The sequence below is a fragment of the Cygnus atratus genome, chromosome Z (assembly GCF_013377495.2).
Source record: "Cygnus atratus isolate AKBS03 ecotype Queensland, Australia chromosome Z, CAtr_DNAZoo_HiC_assembly, whole genome shotgun sequence".
Classification (NCBI taxonomy): Eukaryota; Metazoa; Chordata; class Aves; order Anseriformes; family Anatidae; genus Cygnus; species Cygnus atratus.
This window is the reverse complement of record NC_066396.1, coordinates 26,818,642-26,846,066: the sequence shown is the minus strand read 5'-3', so window position 1 is coordinate 26,846,066 and position 27,425 is coordinate 26,818,642. Positions and strand designations below refer to the sequence as shown.

Here is a 27,425-nt window from a genome sequence, read left to right as displayed (position 1 = left end):
TAGCAGGGTACTCTTTATGCATATCAGTGAATCTTTGATTTTAACAATATTGTGCTGGTAAGGACAGAGCTGCAGAAATGCAGATGTTACCAGAGTATATTGCTGGTGGGACCTTCAGTTTGGATCACTACCCTTTCACAGCTCAACATGTAGCCACTTTAACTTCATTAAACTGCTGACTGGGGCAAAATTCTCCTTTAAGCGCTGCTCAGCCTGCGCCACTGACCCACTCTGTGATTGTGTGGAGTGGAAACACTGCCTGCACAGTGATAACGTTGGAGGGAGGAGCAGCTGTAAAACCTGGGAGAAGAATTTTTCATTTATGCATCTCATCTGCACAGCACAAGAGAAGTACCTTTGATTGCAATTATAGACTGCTGTAAAAATGTCAGCAGTTCTTTCCATCTCTTATGATGAGAAACATTGTTATGAATGGAATAACACATCTCAAGTGGGGCTGGAGAGAAGGTAATAAATCATCTGAAAAAACAGGACTTTGGAAACACTTCCAGTCCTTCATTTCTTCTGGCTTATACAGGTGCTTTTGGGAGGTTGTCTTCACTGGCTTTTCAATATTATTCTGCATCTATCTAGACAGCAGTGGTGTCTAACTAAAAGACTGACAATAAACTGTATTGAATATCTTATTTAGATTTGACAGGAAATTTCAACCTTATTTTCATAAAGAATTAATCTTTGTAACCAGGGTCTAAATCCTGACCCCTGTTCCTAAGAAAACAATTTCTAGCTGCATTCTTGGTTTTGTGCCAAAGAAGGGATGCCTCATGCTTGCAACTGCTTAATGACAAAAAAGAGAGATTCCTTTCTCATCCGTATGTGGAGAACCTCAGTTTCAGGTCACGCATTTTTTATCTCAAAGGTTAGAGAACCAGTATAGAAAACATAAAAGAGTGCATAATGTATAGGCTGATTTTTCCAAATTAAATTGCACAGTTTGAATTTTCTTTCATATGTTCCCCACACTAATGTATTATGCATATTTTTTGATTGACTTCAAGATTTTTTGTTACCATCAATTACTATCAATCCATTACTACTGTCATGCAAAAAAGTAGCACAAGGTCTAGAACCTCTTAGCCATATAATCTGTCTTCAGTTCATGTGCTATAAAAAGATGGAGCTATAAATTCACATGCTACAAAAAGTAACAGAGGAAAAAAAATGAAATAACCATAGAATGGCAAACTAATCTGGTCCTTGTTCCTTGACAATATATCTTGTTACTATATTTTACGAGCATTTGCTTTTTCTCTGCAGGTTGGGGATTCAAAGATGAACTACATTCATGGAGATGGTGTCAGCAGTGAAACATGTTTGAATTCCACCAACTCAGCGTCAATGGCAAAGAGCTCTTCGTCTCCATCTCTGGAGGAGAATGACCAATATAGATGTGATCCCAATGAAAGAAATCAAATGTCAGTAAAAAACAGAGAAAATGTAGGTTTAAGGCATACTGTTTTACCTTCTGATCTGTATGGACCAGATTCCTACATTCCATTCAAGACCCATGGATTTATTAAGGAGAGAGGTCAACTTTATGCTGACATGAAAAAAAGAAGGTATGGAATTGACTCAATAATATGGCCAGAGTAAGGATTGTTTACAATAACCTTTTATTTAAAAAGATGAGGCTGAATCTGAAGTAAGAAATATTTTTAGCAGAGTATAATCACTGTTTTCATTAACTGATATTTAAATTGTCTTAATGATCTGTTTTTGTATGGTAGTTATGAAGACTTTTATTTATCTTACTTTATTTTATTTACAAACAAAAGGTGTCTTCTAAGTACATTAATTTTTAATGCAAATTTTATGTTTTTAACCTTTTTTCTCGTATGTTATATATATATATATATATATAAAAAAAAAAAAGAACCAGCTTTTCACTGTAAGTTTCCATTGTGGTGTTTTTGTCAGAAATTGCAATTTCACCCCGAGTTTTTCTCACTTGTATTTGTCATTAAGGGAATAATTCACAATCCATTGAATTCTGCAGGAGTCTTTTCTTTCTCGGCACTGATGTATGGAAGGAACAACATATTCATGAATTCATACACTTTTTTACCTCAAAATACATAGTACACAGTACAGTTCATGTTTCTGATAGGTTCAGACTTTTCTGCTCTTGTGCTGATACAAAAAGTCTGAGGCCAGCAGAGCCAGTTCTCTGAGAACTCTCTCTCAAATGTCTTTAGGTTATGCTGGGAACTGGCTGGCTTCAGGAATGCAGAGAGGGCTTTGAAGAAGAAATGGTAATTTTTGTTTTTAGCAATTGGTTAATACCCTGGGGAAAACCAAACCAACCAACCAACCAAAAAACAACAACAAAACAAACAAACAAAAATCAACCAACCAACCAACCAACCAACCAACCAAAAATAAGCAAACAAAAGCCAACCAACCAACCAACAAAACAACAACAACAACAAAAATGCTGTATTGCTTCTCTGGGTAGAAGAGACCTGAAGTCCATTACTTCTTATACAGAAGAAAATTTGAATTTGAATTCCACTTTTCAAGAGTGTTTGGACTAATTGGAGCTAGGGCACCATATCTATGTAAAAACACTTGGAAAGGAAGCAGTAGAGGCTATCCATCATTGTTGATCAATGTGATTCAAAGTGATCAATAACATTTTCTCTGTCATAGTTTTGCTTTCCTTAAGCAACTATAAAATCCCACTGGGAGGAATGTTTTGCTGCAGATAGGGCAACAAATATTAGACTAAAAGTTGATCTTTCTCAGACCTTTTTGTTTTACTAGCTATGGGGATAAAATGCAGACTACTATAAATAATCTTCTTCTGCCTTTCTGACATAAACATTTTTTCTCCTATGCTTGTTTAGTTATTCCTAACTTTTTAAGACCGAGGTCAGGTAGCTATATATGAGCTTTAAGAGCTTATATGAATTTTCAGAGAGATGCGATTGACCTTGATGTATCCACATTGTAAGTGATTCAAATATTGTACATAAAATGAGAAAATCAGTATGTAATTTCAGTGGCACCTTCCTTGAAGGATCTGAGGTGATGCGGCAAGTTAATTAATAGATCTTCAAAACATATTTTTATGTCAGAAAAATTTCCCGGGTAAGGTACCCCTAGTAAGACATGCACTGCTTGCCTATTGACATAGACATGTATTGCTTTTCCAGTTTTAAAACATGACAATAACTGATAATACGGTTGAATAACATTTCTGAGAAGTCACATATGATATTACTTGGAAACATTGTGAAAGATGGTCTTCAGAAATGTAATAAGGAAGTAATTTTGGACAGTATTGATAGATTCCTCCTTTGGCAAACTGATTTGTAGTGGTGTGGGAAGAAGTTATTGTGCTAATATTTCTGGTAGAAACTCTGGCTATTTAGAAATACCACACATAACTTAAAGTTTTATGTTGTAAGTCTGGAATGTTATTGCAAGCAGTCAACCGGTCTTTCCAGTAGCACTGATGAAGAGACCATGAACTCACATGTGCAGGCAATGTGACCCGACGTGGGTGACCCCTCACAGCCTGATGCTGCTGAGAAGTCTTATTGTCCTATTCTGTACAGGAACCCCTGCCAATCAAATTATCTAGATGTTTGATATATTGATTTAGCCAGAGATTTTTGAATATGTTTATAGAATCACAGAAGAGTTTGGGTTGGAAGGGACCTTAAAGACTGTCTAGTTCAACTTCCTGACATGGGCAGGGACACCTTTCACTAGAGTAAGTTGCCCAAAGTCCTGTCCAACCTGGGCTCAAACACTTCCAGGGATGGGGCATTCACAGCTTCTCTGAGCAACCTCTTCCAGTGCCTCACCACCTACATATGTAAATGTATATATTTGTATATACATTTATATATATGTATATATACATATACATTTATATATACATATATTATGTATGTATATACATATTGTAAATGTATATATTTTGAAATTAATCTCATAAACTATTTCAAACCCTCCTTCAGATCTCTGTTTTCTCTTCCATCCTCCATCAATTCACAGGTGTAGAAAAGACTTCTGTGAGTAGCTGCATGGTATGGTTTACATAAACACACATGTGCACACAGGCACACAGCAAAATCCACGTGTCTATGTATCTTCCTATTGAGATCTGAGCTAGTTGTCTTGGTTCTCTTTCTTGTTTATGTAGATAGGCAGGTACTTGTGTGGAACAAAATATCTCCTTTTAAGGGAGATGCCTATCACGGTTCTGAACATCATCCTCCAGAGGTGGCTAAATGTGGTGGGAATCTGGGTGACTTGGACAATGCAAATATCTGTACTGCAGATCCACTGGGTTAGGTCAGATGAGTCCTGTGCAAAGTGACCAGGTGACTGGAAACATGAGAGGGCACTCAGAGTGTGACTTAGCCTGACACAATCGCAGTGGTTTGGGTTGTCATTTATCAGAGTATGCAGATGTATCCTTGCTTTGTGGCATTGAGGTTGAGACTGATTCATAGAATCCATGAGACTTAAAGACTTTCTTGTCTGCTTCAGTTCAAGTCTTGATGACCTTGAAGTAAACAGTGGAAACGAAGGTGTTTTGGACAGACCCCACGTTCCCTCCCCTCCCCTCGGCCCTTCAGATGTGAAGGCTTGCAGCAGAGATGGATTAGACTCTTCTGAGATGAGCAGTGATTTTAACATCAGCCGGGCAGAATCGCTTTCCTTATCTACCAGTCTGCAGCCCAAGGTATCTGATACTGTTTTGATGTGGATTGTCGTCCTTTTAAGTTAGTCACTGAAAACATACAAGGAACTCCTGGAATCTGAAAGTGAAAAATCACTTCCCAGGTGGAAGTCATGGCTGCTAGTCTCTCCAGAGAGCAGCATGGACAGGGGTGTGGAGCAGGAGCTCCATGGTTGTGGCCAGGCTTGTCAGCAGCCCAGGGAAGGGGCCACCAGAGACTGCCTTCAGCTTTGGAAAAGCATCATTTATCAGAACTGTTTCAGAGGAAATAGATCAGGTTCAGTGAATAAGCATTTTCCAACCGAAATATATTGAGTTAGAAAATGTTTAACCAGCTGTAGTTATGTGAAAGGGTAACAGCTTTGTAAAGAATAAATCCAGTCTGCTGCCTACCTTAAAACAATTGCTGGACTCATGGAGAGTCAGCTGGGTTTTGTACAATGACCAGTGCAGATCTCTCCTCCAGGTTACAGTTTCCTAAAGCATTCTGGCTACATTTGTTTTCGTTAGACCTTGGTGCCATTTCTGTCAAATTCTGACACATATACAGAGTTATTTTATATTCTTAGAGATTCTTTATATTTTATTAGGCAGGCTACTTATGAAACTATAGTTTTATCTGACCTTCAGTAAATAATTACATGAAGGGAGAAAAAAAGTCCAGCAAGAGCACTGAATTCTGTTAGGGAGACTTTTAAAAGCAGTATAAGCAGTTTAGGAGTAGCGTCTCTTGAAATTTAAATGATGTATCAAAAATCAGAGGGGGTTCCTTTCAAGCCATATCATTGACATATTTGGGGATCAGAATGTCTTTTCAAGCACAATCAAAAAAAGTACGGAAGAAAAGGAGAAAGAGGCTAACTGCTTTCTTCGAGACTTATCACTAATTACCAGGACAGGGTGTTAGTCTATATGAAATGTTCTTGTGGTATTAAACCACAAAGAATTAGTGGTTCCCATAGGAAAAAAAACATAACTTGGTCATCAGATAGATGTAATGGTGCACAACACTGGCTGGATGGTGCTTGCCACCAAACTGAAGAAAGATGTAAGCTTCCGCTTAGTCTAACCTGCACCCAAAAAACATTTCTTGAAATATACCAGAATTTCTTATGTCAGAAGTATGGCAGGCTCTCTTAAGAATCCAAAGTAGACGAAACCTGTACTTGAATTTAAAACTTTAATGAAGTCAAGTAAATATATGTGTACGGTCAACTGTCTCTTTTAGAAATTTTGCCACTGATTTATTTTGGTTCCATTGCTGGCAAATTTCAAACCAATACAGGTTCTCATTTGCTGCAATTTCTTGTAGGAATGCTCACTTTCTGGAATTCGGTCACGCTCCTATTCCTGCTCCTCGCCAAAAGGTGTATTAGAAAGACCTTGCATTCCTCGGGACTTCACAGTTGGTGATTCAAATGAAGGTCAGTGCCAGCTCTGCTTTTGCTTTTCATCTGCACCCATGTTTACCTGCTTCAGACCCAGTGCTGATGTCTTTACTCAGGCCCATTGTGTCCCCTTGGTACCTGTGTGCACAAGGTCCATGCACACATAGACCTCACCAGTGCCCGTGAAAGGGTTTGGTTGCCATCAGGTTCCTGTACCATCTTCCCTTGCTTTTCTCCCATGTACTACCCCCTCATGCCATCCCCCAATACAGCAGCTGATTCTTAGGAGGACATATGAACCGGGACAGTGAGAGCATTAGTCAGAAAAGGTAATGCAGACAGTAATCTTCTTTTCCAAAGAGCCTTACCCTAACCTCCTGCAGTGTGCCCAACAGAGACTGAAAGAAGGCTAAGGATGATGTGGAAGCAGAGTCGGAGAGGGCGAGTGGCCCCAGTTTCCCTTAGATCCTGGGGAATCTCTAAAATTGGTGGTTTTGTGGTCTTTTCCATAATCAGAACCCACCCTCTCCTTCAAGCAAAGTTGGAGGTGTCTCGGTGGGGATTCATGCATATGGCATCTGAATGCTGTTCAGGCTGAGGGTTGGGCTCAGCCTGTTTCTGATCAGACCGAGCTGTCAAATTTATGAGTGAACAGGTGTTTTCCCACAGAAAATTCTGTAAGAACATCACATTCTATTCCGGTGTTGTCAAAAATGACTTTTCTGCTTAACCTGTAATTTCTTACAAATTGTTTCTAACATGCTTTATTCTGAGTAAGATTTCATGTCCCCTTGAAATGAGTACTGTGTGCTGCAGCATGTAGTTGTGCTGCATTTTGTCATGCCACTTATGTATTTGCAACTATTTGTATCCGACAGATTAGTGAAAAGCCTTTGAAAATGCAAGGCAGAAGGAAATAAGTAAACTATGTCACAGAAGCAGAGGATGGCTGATAAGCAAAGCCTTGTAATGTGTGTGCTTAGAGTTAAAACCGAGTTCCTTTGACCGTGTTGCCAAAGGGCCGTTGGTGTCACAGAACATTAAATTTCATCCAGACACCATTACCTGCTCCAACCTGATCTGGGCTTGAGCCCACATCCTGTCCATTCTCTCCTCCCTTCCCCCTAGGACTGTCAGTGCTAGACATTTCCCTGTGTTGTTGGAAACCTTCTCCTTCTCTGTTGGAAACAAGCCATTGTGCAGCCCACACTGCAAATGTAGCGTTCTTTGCACTCACCAGCTGCTGGGAGCAAGGGCCACAGATGAGAGGGCTAACTCATTCTGTCCTCTGCAGGTTACAGAGGGATTGTGTCTAGGTCCATTCAGGTGTCTGCCTGCTGAAAACCTGCCCCTTCTGCCCAGCTGCCAGCTCATGAGGCATCTCACTTAGGGCTTGGCCATGCCAGAGGGAGGCACTGCTGACCCTGTACATGGCAATGTGGTGTAAGTCAAATAGAGGAATGCATGATGGCAACAGGCTGGTCTTTCTTACACCAAGTACGATGAAAAAATGGGAAATCCCCATCCATTTCTGAGGGAAGCTTTTTGATATGCTCAGGTTTAAAACAGCTGCCTGTTTTTATTCAAGAAGGTATTACCAGGCTGTAACAGTAAAGGATTTGTCCCTGCTCTGTAGATGGTGTGCTCATGAACAGTGGTCGATCCCTCCTTCAGGCTCTTACACTCTCTAAGTCAGTGTCTCTGCTCCACCCCTGTAGTAAGTACTGCAACGACAACCCCACGGCGCTGTTTTGCATGAAGCTGCCTTCATCTTCTTTGGGCACCATGGCCTTCGTGTCTTCAGAAAGCATCCTGTTGCACAGGTTTTGTTTGGCAGCTAACTGAGATGCTGTTTTGGTCTCGCTGCTTCTTTGATAAGTACTCTGGCTCTTGCTAACCTGAACTACATGTTTGTCTGAAGACATGCTGATTCAGTGGAGCGTGTTTAAGTTTGTATCTAACCTTAAACATGGCACAGTCTGATGCTTCAGGTTAGGTGTTTAAGTATCTTTCTGATACTTTTCAAGTAATCTCTGCGAAACTAAATTATTTCTCATATGGAAATAGAAGAAATTCTAATTTATCAAAACAACCCAGATTACCTATTTATTTATTTATTTATTTATTTTTGTTTTCTAGATAGTTGGTTGAAAAGTGTCTCCTTGAGACCTCTCCACTCTTTCCAGGGTGTAAACTTGTAAAAAGTTACATGGTCTGTGCAGAACATAGGCTATTACTGTTCCTCTTTAAGAAAAGTATTTTAATTTTTTTATTTTTAAATAGTGTTCTAGATAAAGCTGCATTAAACAGGCAATTGTGAATGTTAGAAGAATATCACGAAGATATATTATGACAGATCCGCTAAAAAGCAAAATGGAGTATGAATCATTCAAGTCTGGGTTGTTAAGAAAAAATATATATATTTTTTATTTTTTCTTAAGACTGTTTGTAGAGGTTGGCATTTGCTGATACCTGTCTATCTCAGTTCTGTCAGGTTCCACCAGCTAACTGCAGCCCAGTCGGCAGTGGTGTTACCCTAGAAAAAGCTGCTTCTAATGTACCTATTTGTTTTTGCTTCCCTAATTTTAAAATGACATTGCAAGCGCTTAATGACAAGCTTACAGCCCGGTGGAGGTCGCGTGTTTCCCGTGAGCGTGGTGTCTTCCCAGCCTGAGTGTTGGTTACCTGCTTGTGTCTTGCAGAGCGAGCGTACAGCCTGCCCGAGCACTCCCGGGAGAAAAGGTAGGGTGCTTGTCGGGCACGGGTCCCCAGGAGCCGGGAGCGGGTCTGTGCAAGCGTGCTGCCACCTAGGGAGCCGAGCAGGGAAAAAAAAAAAAAAAAAAAAAAAAAAAGTATTTATAATCTTTGTAATAATGTAATAATGTAAAAACTAAAATCAGAATTAAATGCTGTAGCTGTAAATGTTAGATGAAGCAACCCCCGTCCAGGTTCTGCTCTGTTTCCCACTGGGATGAGTTTTTTTTCCCGGTCTGTGTTTCCAGGATTCAGGAGGAGGAATGGGATAAGTATATTGTACCTTCAAAAGCAGAATCTGAAAAATGTAAAGTGAGTCGGACTTTCAGCTTTCTGATGAACAGAATGACTAGTACGCGGAATAAGTGCAAGGTAATTTGGGATTTATGTCTGTATTATTATCTATAATTATGTCACTGATTAATTGTAGTTGAGAATCTAAATTTTTATGTAGACATAGCTTGTTCTTTATTGCAAAAAAACATGTAATAGGAAGAAACATCAGTCTTTATCTTTTAGTTTTAAAGTATATGCAGAATACCCTCAAAAGGCCTTCATATTAGAAAAACAGCCTTCATTTTAAATAATAGCTTTAGCTGAACAACATCAGCTGGTGCCGGTGCCATTTTTTAAAGTTATTAATAATTTCATTTTACTGTTTAGCCAAAGTTGAAATGTCTGAATTACCTTTAAGAAATAATTTTCTCTGTTAAATAAAATTAAAAGATATATTCCTGTTCTTGTAACCATTCTCAATAAGTGCTCAAGTCTGTAGCATGGGCACTTAATCATTGTACATGGGCACTTAATCAGTTGAATTTCCTTTATTTGAAGTTAATGGTACTTCTTGTATGAGTAAATGCTGCTTAGCATTAAAGAGTTGCAGTTTCAAGGCCTGTTTGGTCAAACATACAGGTTATGAAAGGTAGATGACAATATTTGTGGTTTAATTTTGAGATACCTGAAGTGTAGATGAATGGCATCAATTAAAAGATTGAGAGGTGGATTTGGCCTATGGGATGTTTCAGCAGTTTTGCAGGCTTTCTAATGCACACTGCTGTGCCCCAGGATATCCTAACATATGTGGGTATGAAGATGGTTAGCAAACTACTGCTGGGGTAAGATCTTCCCCTGAGGCAGAACTGGCTGTGAACACATATGTCCAGTCCAGCAGCCATACATGAACGTGTTTCTGTGTGGTCTCCTAAAGAATGGCTACCAGAAGTGCTCAGAGGAATGTATGCGCACACCAATAGAAGTACTGTAAAAATAGTCAAATGTTATTAAATTCATTAACGCTTATTGAAAATAGGTTATTTCCAATGTCATTTAATATCTGAAGACAGCTGGTATAAGATTATGTGAATGCAACTTTAACTGTGCAGGCACGAGTTTGCCTGTACTCCTCAAGGAGATGCAAACAAACAAACGAACAAACAAACAAAAATATTTTTTGTATGTGGCAAGTCAATAGGACTTCCTAAATTTTGTTTTCTGGCCCTTTCCTTTTTGCAGGTTTATAAATGTTGGTCTTCCTTGTGATAATGCTTTCTGGCCTAGCTGCCAGTGAAATTAATGCCTTCATCATTTTAGAACTTTAACAATGTCAGATGTAATAATATATTATACTATTATAAGTCTTCCAGGACAAGGAATGAATGTTTTAAAATCTTTTGCTCTTAAGAGAATGCTGTAGTGTTTTTAAGTTTGAATCACTTTATCTTCTTTCCTAACGTTCTCCCTTCCCCCCCCCCCCCCCCTTTTTTTTTTTCTTGTCTGTGCTGTTGGGGATGAAGACAAAAAATAAAGATACCAAAGATAAAGAGAAACTGACCAGACATAATTTTATAAATGGGACTTTCTCAGGAGTTATGCCATGTATGGCCTGTGAAAAGGCTCTCCTAGGAAAGGAGTCCCTTCAGTGTTCTTGTAAGTAGTTGCTGGCTTTTGTGTGTGAATTTGCAGTGCTCTGAAATCTGCTTTGGCGATCCTGGTTCAGTGTTTTATGTCAAAAAGAAACCTTGCCTGGATTTGGAAGTACCTACTTCATGTAATGGGTTGAGGTTGGCAGGGGAGAAGGGGGTAAGGACAGCAGATGACAACTCCAGAAGGGACCACAGCCATCTCCAGGCAGAGACTCCTTCTGGCTATAGCATCAGAGCAGCCTCAAGGATACTTTATAGTAAGGGGATCTGAATGAGGAAAAGTGATGAAGCCTCAGAATAACATCATCTGCATGCTGAAGACCCTGTTCAGGATCAGGCTTTGAAATGTACCTTCTCTTTCAGATTGCAACATGATTATCCATAAGAGCTGTAAGGAGTGTGCTCCTGTTTGCACGAAGGTAACTTCATACACCACACTGTTCTCTTTAGAGAATATTTGCTTTCCAAGGGGTTTAGAAACAAAGTGAAGAAAAAAACAGAAAGCACAGGCAGCCTTTCCAGACCTAATGTCTATATGAAAACCATTACAAGGGCATTAAAATGTCTAATGTGAGCAACAGAGCAAGCACTGTGCTTGAACCAGAATTTCTAGAAGAGGGTCAAAAATAAGTTTAAAGTGTTATTTGTGTTTTTTAAGAACTGAAAGGGCAAGTTGGGAAATGGTGTGCCTGGAGGGTATACAAAGGGATTAAAAAGAAAGGCTGCCCGAAGTCATGGATATCCCTTTTGCAGAAATGGGGTCCTATATGTTTGTAATAATGGAAAGCAGTGATGGTGGGGACTTCAGGAGATGATCTAGTCGATCTCGTTACTCTGGGGCAAGTTGACCTTTAGGTAACAATTTTGGCAGATGTTTTTCTGATGTGCTCTGGAAAATCTCTCATGAAGGGCACTCCACAGCCTGCCTAGGCACTCGCCCCCAGCGTTCAGTTGCCACTACGGACAGGGCAAAATCAGGCTAGAGAATATACAGGCTGCTTCCCTTTAAGTAGGTATGCAGATATGGTGAAGTTATCGTAAGAAATATGTCACTTTCAAAAATAGATGTGTAAGGTTATTGCCCTCATGGAATAAAATGGGACTAGCAAAGAAGTGTGCCACAGTGATGCAAGTCAGTGTTCAAATCACCGGAGTGTGTCTTTCTGGTGTAGCTGGGTTTTGCATCATGGTGGCTTGCAGGAAGAATATTTCCATACAGAGTCTTCAGGGTAAACAAGGCTTAAACTGGATGTAAAACAGATATTTTTATTTGTTTTGTTTATAGCTGTCATGTTATAGCACACATTTCTGGCCAACTAGAGGACACTAGGAGAGCTGAACTGGCAATTTTATTTATTTGGACTGATAGGTTATTTGTCAAGAGGAGACAAGGGCCTTTCCCCACCATTCTTGTTGACTCATCTCAACAAGAATAAGATACAGAAAACATTCACTGAACCACCTCAAGTGAAATACATGTCTAAGCACAACAGCCTTTCACGACAGGTTTTGCAAAGCACATTTCGGAAGAAGGGTTGATTCTGCCTCTTGACACCCAGCCCAGGCTTCCTCGGGCAGCGTCCTGCCACAAGTCTTTCAAGTGTATTTGAATATAAAGCCCTGAAGATGATCTCCTTTTCTTGCAGCCTTCATGGCAATATTGGTATAGAAAAAGCATATTATAGTAGCTCAGTAACTCTGTTTGGAATAAATAGATTCAGTTTTGTATTGTAGTACAAATAACGTTTTACTTTGACTTAGGTTTATTTGATATTGGTTGAAATTAGGAACATCATTTAGGACCATTTTCTTGAAGCCCTTTTGTTATGATACGTAGAAGTGAATTACTAACTTGACTATTCAGTGTGCTGTCAGCTGTGATTTGTTATTTCAAAAAATAATTCTTTTTCAGAAATCCCAGGAGAGGTACCATAACAAAAGCAAGCTCCAAGCTGGTGTAGCAAGTAAGTATTTTTGTAGGCTAAAATGTGTGAATGTGACACTTCAAAGTTAAGCCTCTTTAAAAAGTCAGGGGAATGACAACACAATCTTTCCTTCATCATTCACGGGAATAAGAATCAGAAATAGCTAGTTCTGTCTTGTGCTTTTGTGTATGTCATTCACCATATGCATAGATATTTGGGTCTTCTGGTGTTCAGGTTGTAATGTGAGAGCATGTATGATTAGACATTGTTTTCTTATCAATAGTAACCACACTGGAGCTATTCCACTTTGCTGAGAGACTTATCTTTATATTCTGTGGTAGAATATTACAGTCTTGTACCATGTTTGGGAGGACATTCCTGGTACCTGGTATGGGTCTGTAAGAAAACCAGATAGCATTTTACAGTTTAACTATGCTATTAATATATGCTATACATTGTCAAAATGCTATTTTGTGCTTTGCTTCACAGATTCACTGCTTGGAGATATTCCACAGCCTGTGCTGTCCTCAGTGCATCCTTCTTCCTCTGTGCCTATCGGACTGTCTGCTGGGAGGAGGGAAGCCTTGCAACAGTCCCACTCATTGTCCAAAAGTGTCCCCAGTGCCAGTTTTGAAAGGTAGAGGGTAGCCACCAAGATAAGATTCTATGCTAAATATATAATTCGGCATTTCTGGGAAAATTGCAACCATTAAATAAATGTTTCGTGGTGTTTTTTTTTTTTTTTTCTTTTTTCCCCCGCTATAGAAGATCTATGCCATTTCCTGAGCAAGACTGTGAGCCTAGTACCTGGAGGTCCAAGTCGCGTTCTGAGGAGATGTTACAGTCATTAGGGACCTTTTCTTCAATGGATTCATTTGTGATGGAAGGTGAGAAGTATTATACAAATGTTGCCTTTTATAACCTATATTCAAAGAGCAAAATAGAAAAAAATCATTAGTTGATATAGGAAGGTGCTTAGTAAAAGACGAGCAACCTATTTTTGCTAGTTAAAACTGAGTTCTTCATTAAAGTGATACAATAAGACACAATAGTCTTAAAATAAAACTTTTTCTTTCTTCCTGGTAACTAACTCTTTAATAACTTTTAGAATATTTTTGTATGGTGTTGCCACTGGAAAAAAATAGGGTAAATATATTTGGCATCCTTGCAGAAATAACATTCTTTCTGCACTCACCTAATCGTTTCTATTGTCAACATACAATGCAAAACATAAACCTACATCCCTTCTGTTTCCCCAGTACCCTCCAATCGTGCCCTTGTGGCCAAGAAGGCCAATGGTATCCTGGGGTACATTTGGAAGAGTGTTTCCAGCAGGCTGAGGGAGGTGATCTTCCCCTTTACTCAGCCCTGGTGAGGCCACACCTGGAGTATTGTGTCCAGTTCTGGGCTCCCCAGTACAAGAAGGACATGGAGCTACTGGAGCGAGTTCAGAGGAGGGCTACAAAGATGATGAGAGGACTGGAGCACCCGTCATACGAGGACAGGCTGAGAGAACCGGGCCTGTTTAGCCTGGAAAAGAGAAGGCTGAGGGGAGACCTCATGAATGAGGATAAATAGCTGAGGGGAAGGTGTTTAGCAGATGGAGCTGGTCTCCTTTCAGTTGTGCCCAGCGACAGGACAAGAAGCAACGGGCGCAAACTGAAACAAAGGAGGTTCTGGCTGAATATGAGAGAGCACTTCTTTACTGAGAGGGTGACAGAGCACTGGGACAGGTTGCCCAGAGAGGTTGTGGAGTCTCCTCTGGAGATGTTCAAAACCTGTCTGGATGCCTGTGCAGTGTACTCTAGGTGATCCTGCTCAGCAGGGGGGTTGGACTTGATGATATTCAGAGGTCCCTTCCGACCTTGGCCATTCTGTGATTCCAAATCTTATCTCTCACTGGTAAACTGCCCTCCTAAAATGGATACACATCCTTGTGAGGTGAATAGATATAGGCATTTTCTGTTGGTAGGTGTGAGGCTAAATTTCAAAGATGAAGGGAATCTGTTCTCAAAATGTAGTGTGGATATGCCATGCAGGACATCTGCAAAATGAATAGTGGCCCTCGAACATCACAGCTACTTTTGAAAATGTTGGATTTTATTTTTAAATTTAAAAGGTTTCTTCAAGCGAAGAAGGATAAAAGGATTTAATCTGAGAAAAGAAGATCTTCTTTGTTTGTTCTTCTCCCCTGCTGTCACATTTGCATTTCAACACTTCAGTAATGCTATTGACATCTGGCAAGCATTTCTGTTATAAAACCAATTGCCAGCATTTGCAGAAGTTGTTTAAAGTTAATTCCTATGATGTGTCCCCTTTACTTTACAAACAGATGTGTGTGTGCAATGGAGTGTCCCTTAATGTTCATACAGCTGGTATATATGAGATTTATGTTTTCCCACAGATGATGTGGATTCATCTCAGTGGACTGACCTAAGCTCATATGCACAAGAGTTTGAAGCAGAGTCCTGGAGTCTTGCTGTGGACCCAACATTCTGTAGCAAGCAAGAAAAGGATGTCATCAAGAGGCAGGATGTCATTTTTGGTCAGTATATCAAGGCTTCATGTAGGTTTGGAAACAATTGGGTGTAGAAAATAGAGGGAACCGGACATATTTTATGTCTGGAAGAATGAATGGCTCAATTTAGAATAATAAGGCTCAAAGAACTTTTTTTGTCACAGATTATGACTTATTCTAGAGTTAAGGAAATGTAGGAGCGTATTGTTTACCAAAGACATGTCTACCCTGTTCACGGGATGGTTGAGGTTGGAAGAGACCTCATCCAGTTCCCAGTTTAATCAGTTGCTATCCTAGCATGGTCAGTGGGGTACGGTTGAGAAAGCTGATAGAGCTAGAGCTAGATATATTAAGTCTTCCTACTGACATAATCTGTTAGGTTTGAGGCTCACAAAGAAAATTGATTATGAGCATATGTTTGAACACTGCTATAATATGTCACAGAAGGTGTCTAAAATGTTCAGGTGATTACTACACTATGCTGTTTTCTTTTATACTGCAGAGCTGATGCAAACAGAAGTGCATCACATCCATACCCTGTTCATTATGTCTGAAATATTCAGGAAGGGAATGAAAGAAGAACTACAGCTGGACCACAACACAGTGGATAGGATATTCCCCTGCTTAGATGAGCTACTGGAGATCCACAAGCAATTCTTCTGCAGAATGAGGGAGAGACGGCAGGAATCATGTGAAGGGGGGAGTGACCATAATTTTGTAATCAATAGGATTGGAGACATTCTTGTGCAACAGGTAGAGACATCAGCTCTGTTAATCCTTCACGTACTCAGGATTCTCAAATTAAACAATTTGCTGAGTTTGAAACTTTTTAGGGGATGAGAAGAGGGCTAGTGTTGCCTTATTAAATTCAAAGACTGTCCCCTTCAGGTTATTGCAGGGTGAAATAGCAATGAGAGAAACTAATTACTGACAGGTAACTCTGATAAACAGGGGGATGAACTTGTACATACATGGTACAAGTGACAAAGAAAGTGATGAATTTGAGATTCTGTTCATGGTAGAAAGCTGCTCCCATGGATTGCTCAAACAGTAGCAATGGATTCATTTTGTTAACAGCTAAGCAGAAGTGTGAATAATTAATCATGGAAAACAAACCTTTCATTTCTTCATATTCTTTCATATCCTTTCATTTCTTCATTTCATAAAGTGGTCTGGTGTGGTGTATCTCGGGGTTGCTGCTCATTAGAGGAGGGGTCGTCACATGTGCTTATGGTAGCTGTAGTAGTGCTAGCTAACTCTGCTTGCTTGCTGCCAACAGTTCGGTTCCTTGCAACGAGTAGAGTGCAGCTTTTCACCTTTTGGCAGTCAATTCTCACCCTGCTGAACTAAAGAAGCTGAACAGTTGTTCTATAAGTGATGGGGAGATCAGATGAATGCAAATAAGCCTCAAAGGGATCATGTTTACAAAAGAAGCAGTGTTATACTAGTTGGTCTAGCCATTGTTGGCAGGATTGTCGTGCTTGTGCCCTCTACAGCTTACCTTCCTCTCCTTGCTCCTAAAATGGCTAGCCCGTTTTTTGTTCTGTGGTGACAGGCACTGTTAGTGACATTCAGAGAACTTGAGAAACAAGTAGCATAGACATTAGAGGTTCTGTATATGTACAGAATACATTAATCCTTGGTATACACTTCTCTGTTAGTTGCGATGTTGAGCACAATTTAATTATTAATTTCTTCAGTTTTCAGAGGAAAATGCAACCAAAATGAAGAAAATATATGGGGAATTTTGCAGCCATCAGAAAGAAGCTGTTAATCTCTTCAAAGAGTTACAGCAAAACAAGAAATTCCAGAATTTTATTAAGGTATGTTTCCACATGAATGTGATCCCTATGTAGCCTTTATTTAAAATTTAGGATCAAAATTATATTCAGTAACTCTCTTTTAATAGTTAATAAAAATGGCAAGTTTTTTTCATTCTTAATGAGTGAGCTGATAAATTACATTTTTCTTTCAAATATTTGAAAGCTTTGGCATCCAGTGTATATTGCATACATGTTTCTGTTGTAGCATACCTCACCCCTCAGGGCAGCAAATCTTCCTTGGGGATGGTTCAGATAACCCAGCATTTCATTTCAGTTTAGTCTAGCATGTTGAGATCATATTTCTTATTAGTCAGTTGGTGCTTTGATAAGCATTTACTACTTAAGGTGTGTATTTGTTTCTGTACAGCTGAGGAACAGCAACCTGTTGGCACGACGCCGAGGAATCCCTGAGTGCATTCTGCTTGTCACTCAGCGAATCACCAAATACCCTGTTCTGGTTGAAAGGATATTGCTGTACACAAAAGGTGAATAAAAACTGAGTGTTGCTTCATGTCTGGAATCACAGCGAATTTATAGTGTAAGGAATATGCACTGATACAATTTATACAAAGAATGAAATTCACTGTTCTGTAGAGAAACACAGCAATGTAAGTAACTACAGTTCAGGCAAATCTCACCTAAACTGTGTGTCTAGTATAAATAGTCTTTACCAAAGTTAGGATGTGAAAATTTCCAGGATTCCAGCCAGGTAAGTCCTCGAAGTCCAGTAGAACATGTTTTAGCAAAAGATCTTGAATAGAGGATGTGAATTAATTCAGGCAAGTATGTGCATGTTCTTCGAAATGAGTTGCAGTGAAGGATCTTGTAAAGTTAGGCAAATTATTGTTCGGCTTTTCAAAAAAAAGTTTGAATAACCCTGCAATATTGTAGAATATTATAGAAATGCTAGAAGCTTACAGATATTACCCTCAAAATAGGCAATAAGTGAATATTACAGAAAGTTTTTATACAATATTTCTATATTGTAGAAAGTTGCAAAATTTCCTTGGAAGCTGTCCTTGAAATCCTTGAAATCCTATTTTAATTTCTTTTTAACTCTTAACCAGAAGAGTAATATATGATTTACTTAGTAAAAAAAAAATTGAGATGCTAACAGCTCATAAATATGTCAGAAATATTCAACATGTAGTTTTTACTGATGAATAAATCTGAGGTACCTGTCATCTTTTAACAGGTAAACCAAAGGCAGATATCTCTAGTATTTCTAGTAAGTTGATTACTGGATTCAAGTTAAAATGACATATTTATCAATTTAAGCCTTGCATCATGTTGATTAGTTCCGAGAAAGTAAGGAATAATATTTTCTCTTGAATATGTCAGTTACTATCATGTTGTTTATTTTTTGTTTCCTACAGAAGGAACAGAAGAACATAAAGACCTATGCAAAGCCCTTCGTTTAATTAAGGACATGATTGCAGCAGTAGATTTAAAAGTTAACGAATATGAGAAAAAGCAAAAGCTGTTGGAAATTCTCAGTCGGACTGAAAACAAAACATACACAAAGCTGAAAAGTGGCCATGTTTTTAGGAAGCAAGACTTATTGAGAAAAGAGAGTATACTTCTTCATGAAGGTTTAGTGTACTGGAAAACAGCTACTGGTCGTTTCAAAGGTATTGCATCCTAGCAGTAAAGTCCTCTAACTCTTTATTTGCAACATATAAATATTATATAAATATACTTATATTATATAAATTAATATATTATATATATTTTATATATATATTATATATATAAGCATTTAGTACTTAAGGTGTGTATTTGTTTCTGTACAGCTGAGGAACTGAATATATATATATTTAATATATATATTATATTATATATATTATATTATTATATAAATTAATATATTATATAAATTAAATTATATAAATATATAACATATAAATATTGTTTGGTTTAAGAATGAAAATATTTTGTTACACTGTATTGCAAACATAGATTTTTGGGTGAATGGTATTGAGAATATTCCACAAATTGCTGAAAGAGTAATTCCAAAAGCTGCCATGTTTTATAGATAATCCACTGTGTATTTAAAATGACAAGTTTGCCTACAGTACCTGGGAAACTAAATTTTGTACATTCTACTATCAGTTGCACTTTTTCTTCCAGCCACTTCTTTTAGTTCCCACAGTTTGCAGCTTCATCCCATGTAGATTCTTGACTTACATATTTATATTCTTCACAGCATTGACCATTGAAAGTAAGGCATTAAAATTACATGCGGTTCTTCAGTGGTACTGGTACACAGACAGCGGAAAAGAAAACGTGGAGGCAAATATGGCCAGAGCCCAGTTTTCACATTCATGCCCACAGTCTGATTTTCACTCTAATCACGTTGGGTTTGGTTTTTTGAAACTTACTAATATTTGTTTTAAGCTTTACAAAGCTATCTGCTCACTATTACTCCAGAAATGCTTTCATACTGTGCTGTGATAGGCAAAACAAAATCTGTGTGAATTGCTCTTTGCCAGGTTGCCTGTCAGTGGCCTGGGACATGTGGGGGGACGTTTGAGTGAGGGTTTCTTCTTTCCATGGGCCAGTGCTCCAGCACTGTGCTGCAGGAGGGTGGATAGTAGAAAGTGTGGTCTTTCCCAGAATGTACAAAGTGATGTCTTGCAGTTGCTTTGTGCAGACCGTGGGTCAATCCAGCTATTTCCTGTTTAGTTTACTGTAGGATTATGTGGGAGACTTATTGATCAGGGTTTCTTCGTTCTTAAAGTATAAAAGAAGAAATTAAGTATAGTGTTAAGTATAACCTTTCATTAAAAAAAAATCTTTTCTCATTTTAAGACACCTTAGCTCTGCTTCTAACTGATGTGCTGCTGTTCTTACAAGAAAAAGATCAAAAATATATCTTTGCAGCTGTTGTAAGTATATTATCAGACTTTTGAATATATACATTACATTTTTGTTTGGGTATTTCTCAAATGTGAGATCCCTTTCTAGCTTATTCTCACATATTGTTTAATTTCTTTAATCCTGGTAGTATATTCAGAACAGTAATGTACCAGTATGTGGAAAATATGGTTTATTTTCAAAATTAAGTAATTTGGGGGGGGGGGGGGGAGGGGCGGGGCAGAGAAGAAGGATAAAACAACAGAATGATGTTTAGTGATGTGCCTCATCTGGTTATGAGGATGGGAAGCAGAGCAGGCTCTTTCAATTATCTAAAATAAATTTTAACTTCTGGTTCTGTTAAACAAAACAGAAGAATAATTTGACTGCAAATGTAGTAGTAAACACGAATAAAATATATGAAAGTTCATGGACTGAACTTCCCAACTTATTATAAATACTATACAAGTACAATGTGTCAGTATCATTGATCCTCTGGAATTTATTTTTTAGCACATAAACAATGCTTTACTTGTTCATGAATACTGTAAGGTATTTAACAAAATATTTTAAAAAGATGTCTGAATACTCAGCTCTCACAGCCACACACTTGGTGAGAACATGCATAGGCTGAGTATACCAGTAGGAGAATTAGTTCAGTTAATTGAAAAAAATGCCTTATTATAGAAGTATGGTATTTTATGAGAAACTCATTTATTTTTTTGAATATACTGTGACTGTCTCCCCCAGGACCAGAAGCCTTCAGTTATCTCTCTTCAGAAACTCATAGTAAGAGAAGTAGCCAATGAAGAAAGGGGGATGTTTCTGATCAGCGCTTCATCTGCAGGACCTGAAATGTATGAGATTCATACCAACTCCAAAGAGGAACGTAACAGCTGGATGAGGCATATTCAAGATGCAGTGGAAAGGTAGAGAAAAAGGCTTTTGGTTTTCACCTTGGCAGTCCAAAGCAGAAAGGAGGTCATTTGGGTATTTGTTGCAGTGTGCTCTCTATTCTGCACTGCAATGGATCTATCCTGTGAGGCTGGGTTAACAAACACGGAAACCTCACCATCACTTCTGCCAAACTACCCATTTTCTTCTGTTTTACCACTGAACCAACAGACCTTTCCTGCTCCCCATCAGATGTCCTCACCTGTCATTTTAGGCTTCTCTCACCTTTGCTTTTGGCACTGGATGCTTTCTTGAGTTCTGCAAGTGTCCATACATCCATTCTGGATAAATTCCCAATTACACCTTGGTATTAGTTTCTTAGGAATGGCAGGGAAAGCACTGCTCCGTGTGGGAGCTGCAAACCTGCAAGAGGGTCAACCACTGCACGATGTAACCTTATCAGGATTGAAAGGAATCCTTCAGTCTTGTTTATACCCAGTTACTGCTTTTTAAAGAAGTAGGCAAATGACATGCTGCTAGATTGGAGCAAAAGTTGGTGTTGATGTTGTGCGATTTATTATGAATGCAACACTGTACTGAAGATAATTATAAAATGTTCAGATTTTGCTTTATCCACCTTTGTTTCATCTCTAAAGTTGTCCAGAGGAACAAGAGGAAGGAAAAACGAATGAATCTGATGAGGACAGACGTATTGCTGAGGCCAAAGCATCCAGAATTCAGAAATGTCAAGGTGTGGTACCTTTCCTACCACTCTGAGCCCTCCCATGTCCTGAGAGTTTAGGATGAAGGAATAACATTCACATGTTGGCTGATGCATTCAGAATGGCTTAATATGCAGAGTCACAGCAGAGAAAGCCAGGGTTGTCTGATTTTATGATGGGAGTTGCCTGAAAAAGAACCATTTTTTTCCAAGTACTTTATATTTTTACTACATTCCTGTGAGCACAAAAGAAAAGGTAAAATGGATTATTTCAGAATAAGTGCTAAATTTAGCAGATTAGCATTAAGGTCAGATTCCTATTTGTGGAAGTACCTCAAATCTGCAGTAACTGTACTGTTCTACTTGTTTATGGCAGTACACCTTTGCTGCTTTTATTTTTGTCTGAAAATATCGCTAATCAAGACAAATTTCACTTCCTTGTTTCCCCTACACCTAACTTCCACATTTTTAAGTGCTGTAAGGATAGAAATTTCACCGATGTTCTTCCTGGAGAGAGAAACAGGGAAGGGCATCCTCCACTGAGAGTAAATGTTCTTTGATGTTGAGACAGTGAATGAGCCAAGTGCTTTTCCAGCATTGCTTATTGCGAGTGTAGCAGGAGGTAGCTGAGTGCTCCAGAACACAGGCAAGGCCACCTCATCAGGATAGGGCAGTTGCCTGGTCCTTTGCCAGGCAGGACAGACTATGGGATGAATTCGGTTCCTAGCCACTTGCAAAAGGAGTAGTGCAAGTCTGTTGCCTAGCTCGTTAGCAGTGTCTGTGTGGTGTAAGCATTAGAAATATGAATGTCCAAAGTGCTTTGCCTGCAGGTTAAAAAGATATTAATATGCTACTCAATTTTTGTTGACAGAATCACTGAGTAACCAGGACCAGCAAATCTGCAGCTGTTTGGAAGACAAGTTGCATATCTATGCAGAACTGGTAGATATGAATAGGTTTGAGGATGTGCATGTAGAGCCTCACCTCCTTATCAAACCGGATTCTGGAGAAACTCCACAGGCTGCTTCATTGCTGGCAGCAGCACTCAGGGAAGGTGAGTTTGTATGGGAAGAGTGGGATGGTTTCTGCCCTCTTCAAATGGGAAGACATTTCCAGGTAACAAAATACAGCCATGTTGCCTTGTGTTACAATTCTACCAAGTCTCAAGAGCTGGCAGTGTCAAAACTTGGCAAATGACGCTGAGGAAAAGTCTCTTGAGTTTATACTTGTCAGGTGCATAAGATGGTATCTGCCACACTGTGAGATAAGGCTATATGTTTAGTGTATAACACCATATGTAAGCAGGCTGGACCGTGGTGTTAGATTGTATTCAAGGAATGTTTCCTTTATTGGCCTCCTTGCAGTACAGCCTTGTGAAGATCACAGGATACAGTGTGATACTGCATCTGGTCCCTTACCCTCACCGGCCTAGGTTGATTTGATGATAGGTCTGGATCATGTACGGTCATATACAAACCAAACTGCAGATGATATTGGCAGATTTGCCAAGACGCACCTGCCATTAGAGGAGCCGTGTTTTTCTGCATTATATCTAGCATGGGCTGGATAGCCTTGTGCCTACAGTGCTGTCCTCTGAAGTAAGGAAGACTGGTATTTGTTGATGCCTTGTCTAGCTGGAGGTTTAGCCACATTCCTTTTAAACTTAGCTGAAATGAGTCCTGATAAACTGAGCCATATCCAGCACTAGGGGTATGCTCTAAGAAGTACTGCAAGATTATAGCATCACCTAGAGTGAGATCTGTGAGCAAATAACCACCAGTCAACCCTAACAGCAAAGGCTGACCTCCGTCATCATTATGAAGTCAGAGAATAAGTTTCTTGATAGACTTTGTCTTTGGATAGAGAATATAAGGTAGTGATGCAGTAATAGATGTGATTTTGTCTAAAACAGCAGCCTATACTGACACAGCTGATTCTGCCCACTTTTAATTTTCACTTTCTTTCATGCTACTGTTACTGTTGATGATGTCTTTTCAGCCCACGGTAATGAATTTACAGCAATGTGTGGAGGATTATTTTCCAGAACACAAATACTAAGTCCCTGAGCTAACAACAGACTCTACAGCAATAAAGCACTACTCAGAGTAGAGAAGGATAGAATTAGGAAATGCTTAGGCGAATTGGGTATATTCAAATCCATGGGAAAGATGGAATAAATCCAAGTATGCTCTGGGAGCTGGCCAATATCTTTGTGAGGATGCTTTCTATCATCTTCAAAGGGTCAAGGTGATCAGGATATGTTCCTGATGACTTGAAGAACACAAACATCATTACACTGTTCTTCAAGAAGGAAGATAAAGGGAACTACAAAGCAGTCAGCCTCAGCTTAGCCTCTAGGAAGATGATGGAGCAAACACTCAAAGAAGCCTTTTCCAAACATGTGAAGAGGTGACTGGCAACAGCCAGTATGTATTCATTGAGGGCAAATTGACCAAACCGATGGCTTTTATGATGAGTGGAGATCAGCGCATGTTTTTACCTTTATATCTGCAAGGCCATCAATGTGGCCTGCACTGGCTGTAGTATCCTTACAGCTGAGTTGGTGACATAAGGACTGCATAACTGGTTGGAAAATTGGCTGGCTTGCTGGGCTCAGAGGATTTTGATCTGCAGTACAGTGTCCAGCTGGCAATGTGTTGTTAAGGGAGAGGGAAATCCCTAATAGGGAGTTAGGGATGGATATTGAGACTAGTACTTTTCAACCTATTATTAGTGAAGTAACAAAGGAATTGAGTAAACTCTCAGCAAATTAATGACTGACAGCAAATGAGGAGGAGTGATTAATGCGCTGAAGAGACCTCAACAGACGGGGAAAATGTGCTGAGAAACCTCAAAAAAAATGACAGAGACAGTGCAAAGTTCTGCATCTGGGATGGAGTAATCCACGTATTGGTAGAGGCTGGATACTGGCTGGATAGAAAATAGCTTTGTAGAAGTGCACCTGGGAGTCCTAGTGAACAGCAAGTTGACTATGAATCAGCAATGTGCCCTTGTGGCAAAGAAGGCCAGCAGCCTTGTGGGCTGCTGCAATAGGAGAAGCGTCACCAGCAGGTCGAAGGAGGTGGTCCTTCTTCTACTCACCTGTGGTGGGAAGTATCTTGAATGCTGTGTCCAGTGGTGGGACATGGACATACCGGAGGGAGTCCAGTGAAGGGCATGAAGAATGTGATGTTTGAGGAGGGGCTGAGAAAGCTAAGCCTTGAAGTAAGAAGGCTTGGTGGATCTTACAACTGTCCTCAACCAGATAAAAGGACTATAACAGAGAAGCCGAAGAAGAACAGAGAAGCCATTATCTATCATATTTGAGAAGTCTTGGAAGTCTGGTGAAGTTCCCACTGCCTGGAAGAGGAGAAACAAAATCCCCATTTTTAAAAAGGGGAAAAAGGAAGACCAAAGAACCACAGGCCAGTCAGTCTCACCTCTGTGCCTGGCAAGATCACGGAGCAGATCCTCCTGGAAACTATGCTAAGGCACATGGAAAATGAGGTTTGGTGGCAGCCAAGATGGCTTCACTAAGCGCAGATCATGCCTGACAAACCTGGTGGCGTTCTACAATGGGGTCAAACATTGGTGGATAGGGAAAGAGCAACTGATATCATCTGCCTGGACTTGTGCAAAGCATCTGACACTGTCCCACACAATGTCCTTGTCTCTAAATCGGAGAGGCGTGGATTTGATGGATGTACCACTTGGTAGGTAAGGAATTGGCTGGTTGGTCACACTCAAAGGGTTGTGGTCAATGGCTCAGTGTCCAAGTGGAGAAATTAACAAGTGCTGTTCCTCAGGGGTCGGTATTGGGACCTGTGCTATTTAACATCTTGGTTGGTGACATGGACAGTGGGATCGAGTGCACTCTCAGCAAGTTTGCTGATGACACTTTGCTGAAGCTGTGTGGTGCAGTCGACACACTGGAGGAAAAGGTTGTCACCCAGATGGACCTGGACAGGCTCGAGAGTTGGGCCTATGTGAACCTCATGAGGTTCAACAAGGCCAAGTCCTGCATCTGAAACAGGACAATCCCAAGCACAAGTACAGGCTGTGCAGAGAGCAACCCTGAGAAGAAGGACCTGGGGTTATTTGTTGATGAGAAGCTCAACATGGGCTGGCAATGTGCTATCACATGCCAGAAAGCCAACTGTATCCTGGGCTACATCAAAAGAAGCACGGCCAGCAGGGTGGAGGAGGTGATTTCTCCCTCTCTACTCTGCTCTCGTGAGACCCCACCTGGACTGCTGCATTCAGGTCTGGGGCCCCCAGCACAATGAGGTCATGGACCTGTTGGAGAGAGTCCAGAGGGGGAGCACAAGGATGATCAACGGGCCAGAGCATCTCTCCTATGAAAAAAAGCTGAGAGAGTTGGGTTTGTTCAGCCTAGAGAAGAGAAGGCTCTGGGGAGACCTTATAGTAGCCTTCCAATAAAGGGGGCCTACAGGAAAGCTGGGGAGGAACTCTTTGTCAGGGAGTGTATTAATAGGACAAGGGGTAAAGGCTTTAAACTAAAAGAGTGTAGATTTAGATTAGATATAATAAGGAGGAATAGATATTAGATATATTAGATATAATAAGGGATATATTAGATATAATAAGGAGGAAATTCTTTGCTGTGAAGGTGGTGAGGCACTGGAACAGGTTGCCCAGAGAAGCTGTGGATGACCCATCCCTGGAGGTGTTCAAGGCCAGGCTTTGGGCAACCTGGTCTGGTGGGAGGTGTCCCCGCCCATGGCAGGGAGAGTGGAACAGGGTGATCTTTAATGTTTCTTCTAACCCAAACCATTTTGTGATTCTATGAAGCTGGACTTTTCCTGGAGGTGCATGGGGATAGGACAGAAGACAGCAGGCACAGGTTGGAACATGGAGAATTCCAATAAAATAAAAGGAAAAATTATATTACTGTGGGAATGTTCAAAAACTGGAGCAAGTCCCTCAGAGAGGTTGTGACTCTCAATCCCCCGAGATTTTAAAAGCTTGCTTGTACAAAGCTCTGAGTGACCCAATTTAGTTGACCAGAAGTTTGGACTAGGTGGCTTCTGAAAATCCCTTCCAGACTAAGTTATTCTACAACTTGTTGTCATTTATTTATGCATAAAGGAGCTATTTAAATGGCCTCTAACTGTTCATGTTTTCCTCTCTAGTTGAAAGCCTCCGTGTTGCTGTCACGTCACAAGTGAGTGAAACAGACAGATCATCAGAGGAAAGTACTGAAGAATTAAATCTGAAGTATGGACTTAGTGCCAATGAAATCTTGGAGTCTTTCCCTGGTGGTGAGTAAAATTTGATGTTTTTATGTATTCAGATTGCTGAATTGATTGAGTAATTGATACAGGATTGTTTTTTTTGGAAAACTTTCTCAGTCTATGGCAGAATCAATAGAAAATAATGTAACAAAAGTTGTCTTTGGACAAATGCTCAGATAGTGTAAATTGTCATATAACTTCATTAATGCAAATGGACTGTTTGCATCCACTGCAGATTTTCCTTATCATATGTCTGTAATCAGCATTATTGAGTCTGATTTGTATATCTTCATACATAATAAATACATGATTTCGAGTCTTTGTTGCTCAGCTCCACAGCAAATGTATATTGCAGTGTAGCCCATTTCCTGGCTACTAATTTTTGTCTGAAGGCCTGAAAGCCAGCTCATAAGTAGGATTGATACTGCAATAATTTCGGCTATAAAAGGTATAACATGATTTTCTTGCAACAAAAAAAATACAAATTAAGTCCTGTAAAAGCCATTGCTGCAGAGCATTTTTAGTGATATGGCTGTATTTGTATCTTAACTTTCATAATTTAAGTACTACTGATTTTTATGGTAGGAAAAACAGATTGTTCCAGCCATGCCATCCTGACTTTGAAACTTGTTTTTCCTCAGCCTAAAGT

General features: G+C 39.7%; 1 protein-coding gene across 1 annotated transcript in view; it reads left to right on the top strand.

Moving 5' to 3' along the window:
* ARHGEF28 (Rho guanine nucleotide exchange factor 28) overlaps positions 1-27,425 on the top strand; it is a 109,610-nt gene that overhangs the window by 56,035 nt on the left and 26,150 nt on the right. The window contains exons 11-31 of the mRNA XM_050716398.1: positions 1,279-1,580; positions 4,525-4,720; positions 6,030-6,141; positions 7,742-7,822; positions 8,808-8,847; positions 9,108-9,231; positions 10,656-10,788; positions 11,148-11,203; positions 12,697-12,748; positions 13,199-13,346; positions 13,475-13,596; positions 15,114-15,254; positions 15,730-15,980; positions 16,928-17,050; positions 17,418-17,535; positions 18,427-18,681; positions 19,862-19,938; positions 20,657-20,835; positions 21,457-21,551; positions 22,393-22,575; positions 26,675-26,803. Coding sequence (XP_050572355.1) covers positions 1,279-1,580; positions 4,525-4,720; positions 6,030-6,141; positions 7,742-7,822; positions 8,808-8,847; positions 9,108-9,231; positions 10,656-10,788; positions 11,148-11,203; positions 12,697-12,748; positions 13,199-13,346; positions 13,475-13,596; positions 15,114-15,254; positions 15,730-15,980; positions 16,928-17,050; positions 17,418-17,535; positions 18,427-18,681; positions 19,862-19,938; positions 20,657-20,835; positions 21,457-21,551; positions 22,393-22,575; positions 26,675-26,803 — 2,917 coding nt within the window. The remainder of the gene's footprint in view (positions 1-1,278; positions 1,581-4,524; positions 4,721-6,029; positions 6,142-7,741; positions 7,823-8,807; positions 8,848-9,107; positions 9,232-10,655; positions 10,789-11,147; positions 11,204-12,696; positions 12,749-13,198; positions 13,347-13,474; positions 13,597-15,113; positions 15,255-15,729; positions 15,981-16,927; positions 17,051-17,417; positions 17,536-18,426; positions 18,682-19,861; positions 19,939-20,656; positions 20,836-21,456; positions 21,552-22,392; positions 22,576-26,674; positions 26,804-27,425) is intronic.